The sequence below is a fragment of the Muntiacus reevesi genome, chromosome 14 (assembly GCF_963930625.1).
Source record: "Muntiacus reevesi chromosome 14, mMunRee1.1, whole genome shotgun sequence".
NCBI lineage: Eukaryota > Metazoa > Chordata > Mammalia > Artiodactyla > Cervidae > Muntiacus > Muntiacus reevesi.
In genome coordinates this window covers 32,433,682-32,454,571 of record NC_089262.1, presented here as the reverse complement: position 1 = coordinate 32,454,571, position 20,890 = coordinate 32,433,682, and the positions used below count along the sequence as shown (strand labels likewise).

The 20,890-nt window shown below is 36.7% G+C and overlaps 1 protein-coding gene across 11 annotated transcripts in view; it reads left to right on the top strand.

The window, feature by feature from the left end:
* The window catches only part of CPLANE1 (ciliogenesis and planar polarity effector complex subunit 1), a 104,809-nt gene that overhangs the window by 22,307 nt on the left and 61,612 nt on the right, over positions 1 to 20,890 (top strand). For all 11 annotated transcript variants that reach the window (XR_010658983.1, XM_065905212.1, XM_065905209.1 and 8 more), the window contains 12 exons: positions 820 to 1,048; positions 2,937 to 3,076; positions 5,535 to 5,752; positions 7,978 to 8,142; positions 12,788 to 12,926; positions 13,684 to 13,793; positions 13,952 to 14,110; positions 14,218 to 14,326; positions 16,074 to 16,374; positions 17,876 to 18,785; positions 19,536 to 19,684; positions 20,306 to 20,469. Coding sequence is in view for 10 of the 11 variants with exons in the window: in XM_065905212.1 (XP_065761284.1) it covers positions 820 to 1,048; positions 2,937 to 3,076; positions 5,535 to 5,752; positions 7,978 to 8,142; positions 12,788 to 12,926; positions 13,684 to 13,793; positions 13,952 to 14,110; positions 14,218 to 14,326; positions 16,074 to 16,374; positions 17,876 to 18,785; positions 19,536 to 19,684; positions 20,306 to 20,469 (2,793 nt within the window). In the remaining variant the exon portion in view is untranslated. The remainder of the gene's footprint in view (positions 1 to 819; positions 1,049 to 2,936; positions 3,077 to 5,534; positions 5,753 to 7,977; positions 8,143 to 12,787; positions 12,927 to 13,683; positions 13,794 to 13,951; positions 14,111 to 14,217; positions 14,327 to 16,073; positions 16,375 to 17,875; positions 18,786 to 19,535; positions 19,685 to 20,305; positions 20,470 to 20,890) is intronic.

The window sequence follows — 20,890 nt, the reverse complement described above, 5'->3', positions numbered from 1 at the left end:
GAGTAAACAAATGTTCTCACCTTGTTTTTGCACATAATATTTAAAACCATTTTACACAGTGATCATTGGTCTGTGGAAATAATACTGTCTAGTTAGTGCCTGGCATGTAGGAGATATTCAGATGACTGTTTATGAATGAATATAATCTGAGAAAGGTAATTGCTTTGAACTTGTTTTTATTGAATATGTATTTTTTTAATTGCAAATTTTGGACACATTGGTATTTATATACTTTCCTTTTTTTTTTAAGTAAAAGAGCTATAAAAATGTGGTAATTGAACAAATTTTGAGTATTCTAATTTCAGTTCAGTTCAGTCGCTCAGTCATGCCTGACTCTTTGCGACCCCATGGACTGCAGCACTCCAGGCCTTCCTGTCCATCACCAACTCCCGGAGTTTACTCAAACTCATTCTAATTTAGAATTTAATTTTTGGACATTTTACTTTTATTGTTTTATTTGGATCATTTTTTTCTTTGCTCTGTTTAATCATTTCCTTATATTATCTGATCAAACTATGTATTTACCTTTGTTTTGTGTAATGTACTCTAATACTATTTCTTCTGTTTCTTTGTCTACTCGGTTTCATTTTTTTAGGAATGCCAACATTTGCTGCATGACCCACTAAAGAGACACATTCTTCAGTGTTTAAAAAAAGAAAAGCCATTCTAGAGTGTGTTAAGTATTATCTTAGGCCATTTTGTATGTATCTTCCTTGTTGAGGTTTTGTGTAGAAAGTACTAGTTAAGGAGATCTGTGTAAGGAGGCATGAGTTCCTATGTATAATTGTAGTTAATCCATTTTCTTTCATCTACTCACAGAGCAGCCCTTTCGACTTATTCCTCTGCAACACTCTAAAGTGACCAGTGTGGTCAGAGAGCAGAATCTTTCTGATGTGTGGACCGTTGAGTATGCCCTTGAATTATTATTGATTGGTGGCCTGGTTCCAGAAGCTGTGTGGTTGGCACATAAACTTGGAGACTGGAAGACATCTATTTCTGTTGGTGTGGCTTTTCAGCTCTTCTGTAAACATGGCAGCAATTTCACGAGGTGTGTATTTTTAGGCACAAGTCTTATTTAACTTACATGCGGGGTAAATCATGAGAAATGCTGGGCTGGAAGAAGCACAGGCTGGAATCAAGATTGCCGGGAGAAGTATCAATAACCCCAGATATGCAGATGACACCACCCTTATGGCAGAAAGTGAAGAGGAACTCAAAAGCCTCTTGACGAAAGTGAAAGAGGAGAGTGAAAAGGTTGGCTTAAAGCTCAGTATTCAGAAAACTAAGATCATGGCATCTGGTTCCATCACCTCATGGGAAATAGATGGGGAAACAGTGGAAACAGTGTCAGACTTTATTTTTTTGGGCTCCAGAATCACTGCAGATGGTGACTGCAGTCATGAAATTAAAAGATGCTTACTCCTTGGAAGGAAAGTTATGACCAACCTAGATAGCATATTAAAAAGCAGAGACATTACTTTGCCAACAAAGGTCCAGCTATGGTTTTTCCAGTGGTCATGTATGGATGTGAGAGTTGGACTGTGAATAAAGCTGAGCGCCGAAAAATTGATGCTTTTGTACTGTGGTGTTGGAGAAGACTCTTGAGAGTCCTTTGGACTGCAAGGAGATCCAACCAGTCCATCCTAAAGATCAGTCCTGGGTATTCATTGCAAGGACTGATGCTGAAGCTGAAACTCCAGTACTTTGGCCACCTCAAAGAGTTGACTCATTGGAAAAGACCCTGATGCTGGGAGGGATTGGGGGCAGGAGGAGGAGGAGATGACAGAGGATGAGATGGCTGGATGGCATCACCAACTCGATGGACATGAGTTTGAGTAAACTCTGGGAGTTAGTGATGGACAGGGAGGCCTGGTGCGCTGCGATTCATGGAGTCACAAGGAGTTGGACACGACTGAGCGACTGAACTGAACTGAAATTTAAAGTATGATGCTGTTATCTAAAGTGTTTCTTATTTCACTCATTTCTGGTATTTACACATTTTGTGGAATCCTTAGTTCAGCATTGTCCAATAAAATTTTCTTTGGTGATGGAAATATTCTGTATGTGCTGTCCAGTTTGATAGCTACTAGCCACGTGTATTTATTAAGCCCCTGAAAGGTGGCTGATAAGACCAAGGAACTGGATTTTCAATCTAATTTTAATTAAGTTTAGAGAGTTACTTGCAACTAGTGTCAACTGTGTTAGATGGCTCAGAGGCTTACTTACTGTAGTTAAATATCTGTTTAGCACTTTTACTTGTTAGCAGTGCCCTCAAAGGGCCTATAGTCAATGGGATAGTTTTCTCTTTCCCAAACAGGATTTACATTTTAAGCTACTCAAACTAATCCCTGCACTTTAACTCTTATGAATATTACAGCATTGCTGTGTCTTTGAATTCTCCAGGACAGAATGCTGGAGTGGGTAGCCTTTCCCTTCTCCAGGGGATCTTCCCAACCGAGGGATCGAACCCAGGGCTCCTGCATTGCAGGCGGATTTTTACCAGCTGAGCCACCAGGGAAGTCCATCCATGGTGTGGTAGGGAGAGCAGTAATATCAAGTGAGGGAAAGACAGGAAGTGCTTTATGTGGGAGATGTCATTAGAGATGGGCGATGAAGGGAGGATGGAATCTTGATAAAGTGAGTAGCTGTAGGGAGAGGGAACATTCCATATGACACATATGGTTTCATTTGGAGAGAGTCTGTGTGTAGGGCAGTAGTGGGTGGTTAAGGATGGGGAGCTATATCAGTAATGTAATTGTGGAGGGCCTCAGTACTCTCCTCAATACAGCATTTCCTCAGTTATTTCTTTTCTAAACACAGGGTGAATAACGTGGACTACTCTGGTTCTTAAAAATTTCATGTTTAGTTCCTGATGTGTATATGTTTCCTTTCTTAAAAATTTGTAATTATTTTCCCCTAATTTGATGTGATTTCAGATCCAAGGAAAAGAGTCTGAATCTACCATTAAATATAACTCCAGCACAGATTTTTCAGGAAAAACTACAGTGTTTTCTAGGTCAGCCAGCCTCTTCAGAAGCAAAAAATGAAATGGGCTCAAAATACAAACAGTTTACAGGTGAGTTACCTATCTATGGTCAGTATGTGTATCAGCTTAATACAAAGCATATGGTATTTTAAAAAGCTTTTAAGTATTCACACGTTTGTGAATATTTTGGGAAAAAAAATTAAAAAAATAGGACTAAAAAATTCCCAGTCTGAACTTCTTAGTTCTGGTAATGTCTTTTTGATGATCTGAAAATTCTCCCACAATAAATACCTCGATACAGTGTGTTTCTAGATAAAATATAAAAATACGCATTTAAAGGCTCAGATTTAAAGTTTTAAAGATTTTCTTAGGTATTTACCCAAGAAAAATAAAAATCTAGGTTCACTGAAAAACCTGTAAGTGAATGTGCATAGCTTTTTCATAACAGCCAAAAACTTAAAACAACCCAAATGCTTATCAATTTGTGGATGCATAAACAAATTGTAATTTATCTGTACCATGGAATAATAAATAATAAAGAGGAGGAAACCGCTGATAACCTGCAACCACGTGGATGAATCACAGAACCGTTATGCTGAATGAAAGAACTTAGAAATAAAACTACACACTGTATGATTCCAATTATATAACATTTCATAAAAAGCAACACTATAGGGACAGGAAACAGATCAGTGTTTACCTAGGAGTAAGGGGGAGAATTGACAACAAAGAGGTATGAGAGAACTTTTTGGAGTGATAAAAATGTTCTCCTAGACTGTATAGATTTGTCAAAACTCATTGAATTGTGTATTTTTTTTTTAATGTTTATTTATTTATTTGACTGCTCCCAGTCTTAGAAGGCACCCCACTCCAGTACTCTTGCCTGGAAAATCCCATGGATGAAAGAGCCTGGTAGGTTGCAGTCCATGGGGTCTCGAAGAGTCGGACACAACTGAGCGACTTCACTTTCACTTTTCACTTTTATGCATTAGAGAAGGAAATGGCAACCAACTCCAGTGTTCTTGCCTGGAGAATCCCAGGGATGGGGTCGCACAGAGTCGGACACGACTGAAGTGACTTAGCAGTAGCAGTAGTCTTAGGTGCAGCACATGAGATCCTCTATCTTAGTTTTGGCATGCAAACTCTTAGTTGAGGCCTGTGAGATCTAGTCCCCTGACCAGGGATCAAACCCAGACCCTTAGTACTGGGAGCGAGGAGTCCTAGCCACTGGACCACTGGGGTGAACTGTGTACGTAAAAGGATAAATTTTAGTGTATGTAAATTATACCTTTACAAATTGATTTAAAAACAAAAAGCTCAGCAGATGGTTAGTAAACTAGAAAATAGATTTGAACTCTATATACATACACAAAATATATAGAGAGATAAAATATATCCATATACAGATAAAAAGAAAACATTTGGAAAATATGAAAGAGAGGTTAAACTTTGTATTGAACAAGAAGACACAACATATATTTAGTAGGAGTTCCAGTAGAGCCAAACCAAATTCTGGATGGTGATGACCTCTGGAAATAGGAAGTGAAATAGGATGGGTACCTAAGGAATTTCAGCTATAGCTGTAACATTTTATTTTTTTAACCTAATTGGATATAGAAAACATAAATATCAGACAGGGATGAAAAGTCAGTACATGAGTGTTTTCATAGGCTATACCTTAAAGTGTGCTTTAAGAGAATTCCAAATGTCAAAGTCCGAAAGTCTACAGTTCTGCCACCTGCATCTCTTTGCATTTTGTCTTCTAGAACATTTCTCCATTTTTACAGATATTTATAAAATTGAAGCCATACTGTATGGCTATTTCATATATTTGGTTTTTTGTTTCTTTAGCTTCACAAGTCCCTTTATAAAAGTACTGTGATTGACTATTAAGGAAATAAAAATTACTGTCTCACTGCCTCCACATATTGCTGTATATTATTTTTGTGTGTTTCTTACGTTCTATTTTTCTCATTAATGTTTCGGAGAAGGCAATGGCAACCCACTCCCGTACTCTTGCCTGGAAAATCCCACGGACAGAGGAGCCTGGTAGGCTGCAGTCCATGGGGTCACAAAGAGTCAGACACGACTGAGCAACTTCACTTTCACTTTCACGCATTGGAGAAGGAAATGGCAACCCACTCCAGTGTTCTTGCCTGGAGAATCCCAGGGATGTGAGAGCCTGGTGGGCTACCATATGGAGCCGCACAGAGTTGGACACGACTGAAGTGACTTAGCACCAGCAGCATTAATGTTTTCCTTTTATTATTATTTTTTGAGTCATGATTATATTCCAAGCATGTTTTTATTATGTAGTTGTGTTACAGTATCTTGTATAATTTTGGAAAGTCTTTGTACTCTGACTACCTATAATCTTAAAAGCAACAAAATCTTAAGTTTCTGTCCGGAGGTTTGGGTGTTTTACATGTTGACCAATATGTTTATTTTTGGCAGTCAGCTTTTTCAGATAGGACCCTTTTAAACTATAAAATAGAAGGAAAAGTGTAATATAAATTGTAACTGCTTTCCCTAATTCTGTGTTTGGCAGATCCCATTGAAGAAGAAGATGCAGATCTGCTGTTTAGCTCTCTGCAGGAAATACTGAAAGCAGCAGTTATGGCTGATGCAGATATTCTTTCAGAGACTTTTCAACTTCTGATAAACTCTGCCAAGGAGTTCAGTAAGAGACTGTGGGGCTTAGTGCCTGTCAGCTTGTATCTTCCAGCTCCTCCATTGTATTGTCCTCAGCCAGCTGTTCTTAGTGAAGTAAGCTTAACCTTTTAGTTTAATATTTATTTTGTCCACTTTTTAAAATCATCAACCTGATAATAATCATCAAGTTAAAAATGCAAGCTCTGAAGCCCACTTCAGGATTCCAGCTTTGCTGTTTATTAACTGAGTAGTTTTCTTGGGCATTGTACACCACTGATGTTTAAGTTTCTTATCTGTAAAATGAAGAAGGTAATAGTACCTCTAATAGTGTTGGTGTGAGTATTACACGAAGATCCTGAAAAAGCTTTTACCTTAGTGTCTAGGACACATAGTAAACATTCTGTAAATGTTAAAATTATTTTGATAATAAAACAGAATTAATGGGTATTTCTCTGTATCAGATATTATTTTAAAAATAAACATTTGTTTACAGTAGAAAAATAGTATCAGAATTTAGAAGCCATTCATCTCATTGTCTTTGCCTTTTTTGAAAGACTTAGTTTGATTTTCTTTGATTGGAAAGATCATTGTTTTCTTCTGTACTTTTCAATTGATAGTTCTGTCTTATAAATAGCAATTACTATATTCCTCTCAGGACCTTTTCCTCTGCTCTTTTTGAAAACAGTAACATTACAATTAGCTGGTTTTAAGGTTTACACTGTTAATGTGAACTATTTACATTTAAATTGTTTTATTATTTGATTAACAGTTTAAATCAATTCTGGTGTTGTTTCTTTACTTACTGTTTCAGAATTGGCAGCTTCTATCTTTATCTATTAAATCTATCTTTTTTTTTTTAGTTACTTATTGTATTCTTATTTGTTATATTTCAAGTTATGTTTCAATATGTTAAAATATTTCATTTGTTGATATTTCACATGTGATATATTGCACATGAAAAGAATAAGCAGTCTATGGTATTTCTCAGTAATTCCTCTTTCCTCTCATGTCTGAGTCTTTAGTATATTGGTTTAGGATTAGAAATAGCATTTAATATATTTCTGGATATGCTGTGCTGATACTAGTTTGAGTAGTAGCTATCCTTAGTAGTACTTCGTTTTATTATTTTTTATTAAAATAAGCTGGAATGGTAGGATTTCTCTTAAATGTCACTCTGTACCAATTAGAACCTTTGGGGTTGAAAGTAACAGAAAACTTGCTAAGTATTGGCTGGAATAATTTAGGAGCCCAGTTATGTTACCAGAGACTTGGACTCTTCTCCCTAGTTTGTTTTCTAAATTGTCAGCTTCAGTTTAAGGCTGGCTCCCTTTGTGGCAGCAGGATGGCTACCAGCAGCTAGCTTCTCAGGATACTTCGTCCATGCCCAAAGGGAGTGGGAAGAGGAGAGAGAAAAGCAGTAAAAGTATTTCTCTCCCAGCATCCAAGCAGGAGTACTGAGAGTTACTCTTGTGAGACCCATCAAGGTCACTGGCCAGCCCTGGAATCACACACCTCGACTAGGGCTAAATGTGCAGTGCTGTTTGGCAGTTGATTATGGCCTTCCCTGGCAGCTGGGGACATGGGGACATGGGGACATGATTCAGCTCTTCCTGAATCATTGAGATATGCAAAAAAGGGGCAGATGCCCCCCCACCAAAATAACGGAGTATTCTTAAGAAGTGGCAGTGGTAGAAAAATGTTAGGGAAGTAAATGTTCATAATATTTGCATTATCTCATTTGTGGAAAATTAATCTGTAGCTACTGACTTGAATCATGTATTGAATCAACAAACATTTATTGGATCTCACCACACGTTGGATTTTGTGCAGTAGATGACAAGGCCTTTGCTCTTGACCCGTCTCAATAGTGTGGGAAACAGATACATAAATTAGCACGAATAAATTAGTAAAAGCTACAATGGAAATCTGAGCAAATTGCCATAATACCACAGAATGGAAGAGTTTCACAGAAGAGGTGACACTGAAATATAATTGGATTTTTCTAGGCAGAGGAAGGGAAGAGGCATTCTTTTTGAAAGGAGCTATCTCTGTAATGTTCCCCCAGTGAAGTCAGGGACGGTGGGCTATGACTGTTATAGCCAAAGAACTGGATTTGGATTTATTTTTCCCTTTACACTGAGGTGTAAGACAAGTGTTTCCTTGACCCTGGAAATAGCTGTAGTTAATCTCTGAGGCTGTGCCTCAAAACTTTGTGAATTTCCAGGAATAGTCTAGTCTGAGAAGCACTATCTTTATTTTTACTTTAACATTTTAAGTTTCCATTTTCCTGGCTACTAATTTTTTTTTTTCTTTCTTTTTCTTTTTCTTTTTTTTTTTAGGAAGATGGTGATGATCTTCTTTTAAAAGCTGAAAAAGATAATCGCCAAAAGGTGTCTGGAATCCTTCAGCGTGTTCTCTTGCTTTTCCGGGCAGCTCGGTGTTCTTTTCCTGTAGCACAGTGGTACATCTTGCAGTTGAGATGGGCAAGAAAAGTCATGCAAAAGGTGTGGAAAGGTCTTAGTCACTTGTGTGCTATTGCAATAGGGAAGAACCTTCTGTATTTTGTTACGAGTTAATCACTATAGGGATGTTGCCTATAGCTTAAATTATACATAATGGCCTATCTCTGGGAACCTTGCTTCCCAAGTCATGAGCATTAAGCTAAAACACCTTTGTTTAGTTCATGGAAAATATCCTGACCAGGCCTACCTGTGAATGACCAGGGGAAGGGAGAAATTAACACACGCTCTCCAGAGGCTGATGGGAACGGGAAGTGTTTGATTTTATTCCCTTCCCTTTTAGTACAAAAGGAGCCTGGATTCTAACTCAGGCAGGATGGTTCTTTGATGCCCCAGCCCACCATCTTCTTGGTTTGCTGGCTTTCTAAATAAAGTCGTTATTCCTTTCCCCAACAACTCATCTGTCAATTCTTGGCCTGTTGTGAGGCAAGCAGTACAATCTTAGACTCGGTAACACTCTGTTAAACAAGGGCTTCCCAGTGACGCTAGTGGTAGAGAACCCACCTACCAGTGCAGGAGACACAAGAGACTCGGCTTCGATCCCCGGGCTGGGAAGATCCCCTGGAGGAGGGCGTGGCGACCCCCTCCAGTATCCTTCCGTGGAGAATCCCATGGACAGAGGAGCCTGGCAGGCTGCAGTCCATGGGGTCACACAGAGTGGGACACAACTGAAGCGACTTGGCATGAACAATTTTAAATATACTAATACTTATTGGTATTTATAATTGTGATATTTCTCCAAGGAGTCCTGCTCCATAAATCCATAAATTTCAGACTGGCTTACAGGATGAAATCCTGGACAGACCAAGTTCTTTCTGCTGAAAGATAAGGACTCTGAACTGGAGCTCTGTGTTAGCTCCTTCCTGTCTGATGATAGAAAGTATAATCTAGTCAGTTAATCCCAGGAAATTTCAGTTACTTTTTTTTTTCAGCCAATTACTTTCCTCCCCCACAGTTATTAAAGATTTAATTTCAGTTCTGGGTTTACCCCACTTCTTCCCTGTTATCTGTTCTCTGCGGGCCTCTGTGGGGTCAAACCGTGGAAAGTTAGTTCTTGGCTAAGTATTGCTTTGCAGTAGTCTCCACCGGTCAGTCTCCCCCTTCCTGTCTTCTGAGATGTGCACTTCACTTTGATTCAGGGGCTGTTGTCCTCCTCTACGCTGACTTCAGCTGAGACGTAGCTGGCTTCTTATCTGATGTGCAGCCAGATGGGACATCTACTTCTGTGTTCCTTACCCAGATCCAGTTCTTTTGTAGGCCAGTCATCTGTCTCTATAAAATGTAGAAGTAAATATTATTAGCCCCAAATATCTTAAATTTTGCTGTTGGTTAAATTACTAAATGTACCAAGAGTTTACGGCTTCTTTTCTAGTAGAAACCCTAAGAGACCCTGAGAAGTTGTTTATCAAGTTTTTGAAAATTATCCTGTTTTTAGAGAGAAATATTTGTGAAAGTTGCTTATAGCCACCATAAAAATATAAAACTATATTCTTTTATAACTTGTTATTCCGAAGTTTTAAGTTTTTAAGTATGTTTACTAAGAAGGGCAAAGTGTTTATTGAAAGATTGTCTTTGATAGTTTTAAGATCTATTGAGCCTGAATGTTTGTTATAGGAAACTTTATTTTAGAAGTTGCTTACTGTAGAAAACTGTTTAAAGTTCTAAGTTATGTTTGGTCTTACAAACTTCTGAGAATAATCTCACTTAACCTAGTTTTAATGAACTTAACTAGCAGATAAAGACTATAGATTCTCTTAAAATTAGCCACTCTGCTGAAGATATTCTTCCTTGTGAAAATCTTTACAAATAATAAGTTAACTGTATAAGGTTAAAGCATAGTACAAGTAGTAGGCAGAATTCTAAAAATAGCTGCAAGATTCCTGTCTTCTGGCTATTCAAACATAAATCTAGATACTGATTTAATTCAGCTTGAGGGATTTTTCAGATGGTATTAATCAGCTGATTTTAAAGTAGAGACATTATCCTGGTTTATCTTGGTGGACCCAGTGTAATCAGGTAACCTCTTAGAAGCAAAAAAGAGAGGTGGAGGAGTCAGTCAGTGAAATGTGGAAAAGGAAGACAGGAGAAAAGCCTCACAATGGAAGATTAGAAGAGTAACAAGGACTCATTTCAACCTTGCTGGCTTTGAAGGGGGCCAATATCCAAGGAATGCAGCTTTTAGAAACTTCTAATAGTCCCCCAACCTGTAGCCAGCAGGGAAATGGGGGACCTGAGTCCTGTAACCACATGGAACAGAATTCTGCAAACAACCTGAAAGAGCCTAGAAATAAATTTCCGCTAGAACATCTGACTAGAGATCTTTTCAAGACAACTGGAGATACCAAGGGAACATTTCTTGCAGGGGTGGGCACAGTGAAGGACAGAAGCTACAAGGACCTAACAGAAGCAGAAGAGATTAAGAAGAGGTCACAAGAATACACAGAAGAACTGTACAAAAAAGGTCTTAATGAACTGATAACCACGATGGTGTGGTCATTCACTTAGAGCCAGTGAATGTGTGAAGTGTGAAGTCAGGTGGGCCTTAGGAAGCATTACTATGAAAAAGCTAGTGGAGGTGATGGAATTCCAGCTGAGTTATTTCAAATCCTAAAAGAGGATGCTGTTAAAGTGCTGCACTCAATATATCAGCAAATTTGGAAAACTCAGCAGTGGCCTGAGGACCAAAGAAGGTCAGTTTTCATTCCATTCCCAAAGAAGGGCAATGCTGAAGAATGTTCAAACTATTGTACAGTTGCACTCATCTAACATGCTAGCAAGGTAACGCTCAAAATCCCCCAAGCTAGGCTTCAATAGTACGTGAACCGAGAATTTCCATATGTTCAAGCTGGATTTAGAAAAGGCAGAGGAACCAGAGATCAAATTGCCAGCATTCATTGGATCATACAAAAGGCAAGGGAATTTGAGAAAAACATTCAGTTCTGCTTCATTGGCTACGCAAAAGCCTTTGACTGTGTGGATCACAGTAAACTGTGGAAAACTTAAAGAGATGGGAATACTAGACCACCCTGCCTGTCTCCTATGTTTTCCATCCATGGATCAAAATTTACCAATAATTTCAAGGATACAGGTAGCCAAAAGGTGCAGATGAAATGTAGAGAAACCTGAAATTGCATGCACTGTTGCTCTGTGCTGTGCTGTACGCGGCTGTGTCTGACTCTGCGATCTCTTGGGCTGTAGCCCACCAGCCTCCTCTGCCAAGTGGAATTTTCCAGGCAAGAATACTGGAATAGGTTGCCACTTCCTACTCCAGGAGATCTCCCCAACCCAGGGATCAAACCTACATCTCTTGCATCTCCTGTGTTGCTCGGCAGTTTCTTTACTACTGACCTACCTGGAAAGATGGAATTGTATACGCTGCTCCAAGTCTTTTCTCACTGCTGAAGAATGTGTCCTGGCCTTTGTTTAACACCATGACACAAAAGGGAGCTATTTCAGTTATTTAACGTCTCCTTTTTATATCTTTTTAATTATATAGCTTGTGTTTTTCAGGGGTTCATAATCCATAAATCTATATATTCTAAATTTATTTCTCATAACCAGACTAGACAGACTCTCTACCTCTGGTAAATACCGTTAATTTGTTTGACAAGAAGACGTGCTTAGCGTGCTTACCAGGGGGCTTGACTAGATCACGTCTTTCTGTAAGTGAACAGGAGAGGGAGAAAATAGATCACAAGCCTGCTGCTAACTCTTTTCTTCCCTGGTTTATGTGTCTTAGATCCTTCTTGTTTTATTCTGTCAGTTTCCTTTGACTTTTTTTTTTTTCCTTGATTTGTTAGACTCGGGAATTGTTTCTGAACCACATGTTGGATTTGTCTATCATCTTTTCATTTAGTGTCATTTAATGTGTTCCTCTTTCCTTTTATTTCTTACAAGGCAGTAATGACTCTCTCCTCATTAAGGTAGCCAGTTTTGATTAAACTCAGGTTCACATTTTCTTAGAATTCCATCCTTCAGTAGTGGTGCTGTGGACTCCCCTGTTGCAGCGTATCGTGCGGCACCTGTGTCTTCTTTCTTCACTTATCAGGATAGTGAGATGGATTGATGAGTTTGGCTCATGTTCCACCCACGGTCATGTTCTCACCGGTCCATCGACCTTTTACCTAATTTGGCATTTACTGATCCTTTCTAGAGTCATTATTTTATCAGGAGTTGCCATATGATGACTATAATTGTCTTTTTTTTTTTTTTAGTTACATACATACATAACTTTTTTTTAAAGTTTAAAAAAAACTTAAAAAAAAGTTATGTATGTAAATATACTTTTTTTCTGCACATAGACACTTAAATTTATTATTTCTTTGGGGAAAGCCAGGATAAATAGCATTAAGTTCTTTTCATACAAAACTTTTTAGGTAAAAACTGAATGACAAGAGAGGTTAATTTGGTTAGAACTTTTTTGAGACTTAGCCAGTGAATTTGTTGAGTTTGTCCACTAAGTTTGTGTAAGTATGAGTGATTTCCGTGTTATTTTCTTACATAGTATAGGGACAGTGCTATGTTTTCCATTCTCTATGGTTTATCTTTCATGCCTTGTTTGTTGTTTCATAATCTCCTTAAAAACTAACTTATGTGACTGGTAATTAACATATTCTGTCTCTCTTTACAGATTCGCATGAAAGGGTCCCTTCCTTCATTGAGTCCTTTCCCTGAGTCATTACTTAATTACTGTAAAGGAGGTGTGGCATTCTTTCGACCTGGGGCAGCCGGAGACCGGAAGCTTGATGAGGCGTCCGTTAAAGCAATAGGTTTGTCCAGAATGAACTGCTTGCTGAGAAATTAGGCCTAACTATTAATAATGATATATTTTATAGTTGATTTGGGGACGTTTCCATGTAATGGAATACTATACTGATAAGGAAAAGGTAGTGTGTGTGTGTTGCCACCATGGAACTATATCCAAGATACATTATTTGGGGGGGGGGGGCAGGAAGATGAGGGGTAGTTGCAAAATTGAATAGATAGTATAATTTTATATATTTTTGTGTACTTGTATTTCTTTTGATAAAAATTGTTTTGTATTGGAAATTATATTTCTAGTATTAAAAAATTTTAAACTTAAATGCTTAAGTTAAAGTTAAGTTTAAGTTAAAGCTTAAGTTTAAGCTTAAGTTTAAGTTAAACTATCAATAAATGATTTTTCAAATAAATTAACAATACACTGTTAAGTAGAGCTATATGTATTGGCTTTGAAAAAATATCCACAACATACTATTAAGTTTAAAGCAAGTAAACTACTAGTAAATAGAGTAGTATATTTACTGTATAGTGTTTTTTAATATTTTCATGCAACTGGCAAGTGTGAAATATTCTGGAATAATATGTGTAAAAATTCTGTAAGGATCTCCACAACTTTTATACAAAGTATTGAGGATGAGCATGTTTCTTTTATAATCAACAGTATAAAAGCATTTATTTTGGAAAATAACCAGCAGAGGTGAAGTTGTTGTAATATTGATGTATATACTCATGCAGTCTCCTCTCATCTTTCCATTCCTGATTTAGGTTGCTTCAGAGAACTCTGTGCTTTGTGTTGGATGCTGCATATCCGTGATAAGTTGTCCTATAGTTGCAGGCAGTATCAGAAGGCAAGAGAAAGTATGGAGGAAAAGAAGGTACTAACTGCACAAGAGTAAGAAAAATGCATAAATATTACTTGGGAAATTATTGCTTGATAGAATATTTTACTGTTTGTTACTGCATTCCGTTAAATCATTAAATCGTTATAGTCTGTCTAAAGCGAAAGCTAATGGCCCTTTCGGTGTCCACACAGGACCTGGACGCGAACTTTGACGCTGGTCTGGTTGAGCACTGTCTCAGTGCAGTGGAATGGGCTTACAGGATGTTGCCCTTCTCTCGGTTTTCTAATATTGAAGAGCTTATTCAGGATCTGATTTTGAGCCTCATTGCGGAACTTCCGCCAATCAGAAAGGTGGGTGAAAATAAATTAAATCAGAATCAGAGACTTTAAAGAATTTTAATTTTGTTTTAATTAAGGATGATGTTACTTATAAAACTCATTTTAAAATTTTTCTGAAGGTAGCAGAAATTTTTGTGAAGGCATTTCCCAATCCTGAGGACATAAGAGTTTCTTTAAGAGAAAAATATCACTCTCTTCAACAGAGACTCAGACACTGTGTTGTGAAAGGTAATTTTTGTCATTTCTTAGGCATCTGATAAATTGCTGAAGATTTTCATTTTGCTTTGAAAGCATTTATTTTTTAATGCTTATGTTTTATGTATTTCTCTTTCGAGATGAAGAGTACGAGAAGGCAAAGTACTTCCTCATTACACTATCAACAATTCTGTTGTTTTGGAATCATACAAAACTGATTTCATGTCATGTCTGTCAGTTAGTAGCTATGTGACCATAGGAAAGTTGCTCAGCATCTCTGAGCCTCTTTTCCTTATTTGTAAAATGAGTATATTAATACCTGTTATGAATGTATATTGAAAGAGGATTAAACAAGATAAAATATATAAAATGAGTATATAATGCTTCATGTATATATATATATAAAATGCAGATATTTTATTGAAAACTAGTTTTTTCCTTTTATGGTTATTTATGCTTCTAATTTACAGTTATTTATATTCAAGATGACCTTTGGAAAATTTTTTATTGTAGAAAAATATAAATAATATCAAATTTAATGTTTTTAAATGTGCAGTTCAATGGCATTAAGTACAGGCATACCTTGGAGATATTATACCTTTGGTTCCAGACCACTTTAATAAAGTGAATATTGCAGTAAAGCAAGTCACATTTATATTTTTGGTCCTAGTGTCTATAAAAGTTATGTTGACAGTATACTATGGTTTATTAAGTGTGCCCTAAAAAAGACAATATATTAATATAAAACTTTAATTGAAAAGGACCTTATTACTAAAACATGCTAACCATTATCTGAGTCATAATCATAATCGTGAATCATAATTTTTTGCAATAGTAATGTTAAAGATCACTGATCACAGATCACCATAACAAATATCATAATAATGAAAAAGTTTGAAATACTGTGAGAACTAGCAAAATGTGACACAGAGACATGAAGTGAGTAAATGCTGTTGGAAAAATGGTGCCAATAGACTTGCTTGATGAAGGATTGCCCCAAACCTTTACCTACAATTTTTTACAAATTGCAGTATCTGTGAAGTACAGTAAATGAGCTATTTCTGTAAATTCATACTGTTGTGGACATTCTTAAAGAATTCAAATTGCTCTCTGTAGAACTATAGTATTTAAGTCTAGTAATATCCTATGCTTAGGCATTGCATTAGTATACTTATACTCTATTGGTGATTTATATTTTTAAGACATTTTTGAAATCCCTGAAATGTCCTGTTTATGTATTAATGATATTTAAAAATTTTCTGTAGGCAGTCTTGAAAAACTCCCCTTCTTGTGGTTTCTTGTTGTATGGTTTGTGGTTCAGTCGCTAAGGCTAAGTCGCATCTGACTGTTGCAATCCCATAGACTGTTTCTTGTTACTGGTAACAGTTTCTTGTTATCTGAAGTCAAACAGGTTTTTTTGTTCTTTGGATAAAAATGTACTTATTTTCTCTTGTTTGTGGGAATGAGAAAAATGTTACTGATTCTTTTTATAATTATCTGATTTTTGAAATAAATTACTTCTAACATTTTCATTTTCCAGGGAATACTTTTTTATGGAGTCCCACTTATTCTTCTTTAATGGACTTTTCCTAGCTTCTACCTTAAAATTATGGACTGTAACTTTCTAACAAGTTTTGAAGAAGCCATGATCTATAAGACTGTGAAACTAAGCCCTCAGTTAGATTTCATGTTCCCAGCAGGGGACCAGAGTTGGATACCCTTATGTCTTGAGTTGAAATATTTTAATGAACTGTAAGGACTTTTGTTCTTTTCTTTCTAGGTCCCCAAACAGAGGAGATGATGTCTGTTATCATGCATTCTATCCATAAAGTGAGGGTGAAAGCCCTAAAACGTGTGCAGAGAAATATAGGTTCTTTCGAAATGAATATATGGGAGCCAATTGAAGAAGAACAGCCAGCCGAGGTTGCAGGTTTTGACAGGTTTTCCTTGGGAACTAGTCTGAGCAGGAGCACACTCACAGAACTGGGCAGCTCTCTGGCTCACAGTGATGCAGATACGGCCGATACGCTCTCAGAAACTTTGTCAGCTGAAGAAAAAAGCAGGACACATTTCTATCGAAGGTACAATTGAGATCTCTTTAAGTAGAAAACATTCTCTTCCTTTGGGGAAAAAAGTATTTTCATGCAACTGCTGACCTGACTTCTACTCCCAGCAACCTCACTGACTGTATTATTAACAATGAATGATAAGTGCTGTACTCATAGGAATGTCAGAAGTGTAAAATGAGACCTTGCATTTGAAAATCGACTTAAAGTATTACTGAGATACTAAATAATTTTGCCATCTGAAGGTATAAAATAAGATGAGTAGATGAAATTCTAGAATTTACTGGAGGACTTTTAGTTCTTTTAGTAATCTTAGACCTAAATAGTTAAGGATTATTTGGTTAGCTATATTGTTTTTAGGGGCTTCCCTGGGGGCTCAATCAGTATAGGATCCGCCTGCAATGCAGGAGACCTGGGTTCAGTTCCTGGGTTGGGAAGATCCCCTGGAGAAGGAAATGGCAGCCCACTCTGTTGTTCTTAGGGTTTTCATGGCAGGAATTTGAACATCCATTTTTTTTTACACATTCATCTTTGAAGCTTGTCTATAAATTGTCGAGAAATTCTCGCTTATCATTTTAACCTCTTTTACTTTGATTTAAACAGATTTTTTTCCTTTATAATTCCAGTATGTACAATGCAATTTATCCTTCTCATGACTGAAGAACTATATAGTCAGTCGTATCTTGTTTAGGTGAAATGGTGTCTACTTCAAACATCTGCTGAGACCATAGCTAGCAGTGTCCTGAATGGTGTGCTTGCTCCACCAGACAACTGCAGTGTTAGACAGGAACACCTTGGAGGCTGCTTGCTATGCAGTCTTAATAGGAAGAGGTATGGTGGCTTCCGCCCAGGTGCCTAACTGAAACCTTTATTTCTTTTACTGAGGGAACTAGGGATCTGTGTTCTCCCCTGTAAACCATGTTGAAAAAAAACAGATTTAAAAGTAATTATGGAAAAAAAAATAAAAGTAATTATGGCTAGGTGCCTGCCCAACAGGTTTCATAGCAGCAGAAAGTGTTCAGAAAAAATACGTGACTTTTGGGTGCTAAAGAATCCTGAGGGCAGTCCTACTCCTTGCTCATTACACAGGGAAACTGAAAGGGACAGATTCAAGAGAGAAACTGGAAACCATAAACTAAGATGTGTATTGGTGGCTTGTGATTTTTATTGATTTTATATTCCCAAATTCTGACTTGTTAGAGGACCATTTGTTTTTTTTTTTTTTGCCCAGAAAAAGTCTTTTTTTATAGTGAAATTTCTGTGAACACATTTTAGTCTTTTTTAATATCAGATTTCTCTTTTGATATTACTGTTATAATTTTTGCACTCTGAATGTTCAGTTCTAACACGTGTTTAGAGATCATTTAGTCCAGTTCCCTCATTTGCAAGACAGGTAATCAGAGCATTAAAAAATGATAGGTATGACTTAAACAGTGGAGAGAGTTTTTATTGTCAATCAGTTTTAGTGATTAAATGATCTTTAATTTTATCTTTTCAAACTTTTTTTTTGCTACAGAAGTGTCCCAAATCACATGGACTTAGCATTGACTGGTAAGCCCAAAGGTAAAAAGAAAATATGTAATCAAAAGGAAAACCCTAAAAGAAAAGAAGATTGTGAAAAGTTATTACAAAATGCACTTCCTGTAATAGGTGTTTGGGAATTTGAACGTGACGATGACGAATATATTAAATTCCTTGAACTCTTCTTGAGTTATGTTCTTGAAAGAGACCTACTTGGTTCCAAGGATGCTGGCATTCCATTTCTAACTAGTTTTTCTGGATATCTTAGAGAACATGAACTTAATTCTTTACTTTTTGATGTACATACAACATTAAAACGACGTCAGGGCAAAAGCAAAAGCCAGAATGTGTTCAGGGCCGGCTCCTGCTTTGTTGTTGCTCCTGAGTCATATGAGTGTGAAAAATCAGAAAACCAGACACTTTCAGCTTCTGTACTAGCTAATCAAGGGATCAGGCATTTTTCTGAGAATCCTTTGAATGAAGTCAATAAAAATGAAGGGAAGAGTGGGCTGTTCGGTTTAAAACAGAAGTCAGTTTATAGAATACAAGATGACAAGGCAGAGAAAACTTTTATACAGAGATTGTCAAACCGTAGTGTTTGCATTCCCAAATCCACTGAAACTAGAAGATGTATTTTCAAAGCAATTCAATGCAATGATATTAACCCTCAAGGAGATCTTCCTGTAGCACTAAATAACACATGTGGCAATACAAGAAGGCTATTGGAATGGATGATAAGATGGTCTGATAAAAGACTGCTCTGTGATTCTGGACTCACTGAGCCACCCTGTGAGTACAGTCCTGTCATTCGTGTAAAGACCTCCGCAGCCGCCGTTCTTACATCATTGTGGCTTTTGGAGCAACCCTATTTTGCTACATATAAGGCAAAAAATGCCATCATTAAGGTAAATGCTTGAATTGCTTATGATTAGATACAAATTAAAATTCTTATTTTAGATTAAAACTGTATTTATACTTCCCTACCTAATAAAGAATCAACAAGTAGCAGAATTGATGACAATGCTAATTATAATCTGTATCACCTAATTTTTTAAAGTAGTTGCTTTAATTCTTAGAAATGATTTATTAGGGTTAAAGTACTTTCAGAGAGGCTGTGAGATTTTGAGGTTTCATGTGTGTTTATGAAAAAGAAAAAGAGGGAGTTTCCTGGTGGACTAGTGGTTAGAATTTGGCACTGTCCATGGCATGGCCCCACTTCAGTCCCTGTTCAGGGAATTGAGATTCTGCAAGCTGTATGGCATGGCCAAAATAAAAAAAGAGATAATTTTAAGTGATATTCCAAGTGGTTTTTACATTTATATTACTGAATGTCTTAATAAAGTGAAATGAAAGCAACTTTACATTTTTATTTCTGTTGTCCTATGGCCTGAAAACATTGGTGATATACTTTTCAAGTTTGTAAGGCTGATTTCTTTTGAATACTCAAGGTAGTCAAGGTTGTTTTTTCTAGGTGGAATAATGAGTCAGCCATTGCTTTAGCATCAGATACTGAGTGTGAGAAATGCAATGAATATTTGATAAATGAGTAAGAGACTTAATGAGAAGTTCTGTAGAAAGTATTAATAATCTAAAAATATAATGAAAAGTAAGGGATTCAGTAATGAATATTAAGTACTATAAATGGTTTGTTTTAGGTGCTAGAGAATCATTCCCCTGGGCCTCAGAATGGACCCAGTATAGAGAGTGATTATAAAACAAATGCTGGCTGTCCCGTTGCAGTATCCACTCAAGGCAGGACTGAGGAAATAAATGATCAAAATGAATCCTGTCAGAGTATCCTGAAGTAAGTTGCTGATTATAGATACCTTGTTTGATGGTGTTTGGTCTTGAAGGAGAATTGAACTCTTGAAAGTTATGGAAACAAGCATTTCTTTGAACTAGAGAAGCAGCAAGGAGTGCTTTCTGATATATTTTAATAATACATCACAAATTTTGTTTCTTTCCATGTTAGTCTAGTGTATATCTTCTGAGACAGGAGCAAATTCATCCCAAGAGATCCCTTTATTATGTTCATTGACTTCCTGTGTCAAAGTTGAACTAACCATCTCATCCATTTTTACTTAATATGTAGTACTATGAGGAATATGTCCTTGAATACTAAAGCTAAAGGCTTGGTAGCAGGAAGATTCTTTTATGGGAATGGGAAATTTAGATAAGCTGAAATTATTCTAATCTGAGTAAATAAAAATGGGATATTCAGTTATTCATTAAATCTTTTCAAATTCATTTTTTATTCATTTTAACCTTTTACTGATATTCTGCTATATGCCACATGTGGTTCAACAAAGACCTCATAAGTATGAAAGCTTAGTTTATTCTTTTTCAATTAACTGAATCCATTGAAAGCAAACTCTTTGTTCCCAAGTATGAGTTATGATTTTAGCTGCTTCATTTTTGTCAATAGAATATCAACAGAGGTAAAAAATCCTGAAATAAAAGGAACCAAAGATGAGATTATATCTGTCACTGATGATACTGAAAAAGAATTTGTAGATATCGATGAGGATCTTATAGAAGTAGAAGCATTTACACAGGAGGAAGTGGATATATACCCATCAGAGTGTGAAGGTCAGTTCATTTAGCTAATCTTTTTGTTTGACCTTACTGATTTGATAGGGTGAATGATTATGAGATAACTTAGTCTTATATCTATATTGTCATGTTTATAAAATAGCCTAAATCCAGTTGTTTAAAGAGAATTTAATGTTTTTGAAATGTTAAGCATATTAACTTGTAACCTGAGTTTGGGGTCTTTTGCCTTGCTGTGTTAATTATTATGAGTCTCTTCATTTCTGTGAACCAATTCTGTGAACCTTTCCTTGGCAGACTTCTGTAAAACAGCAACTCTCAGAGCTTTATATAGAATTATATGCACTGATATAAGCCCTTTCAAGGTGTATCTGAACTCACTTGGTGAAGAGGGGTTGTCTCTAGGTGTTAAAAAATATTTTTGTAAGGAGGCTAGGAAATGTTTCTGCCATCATATGTT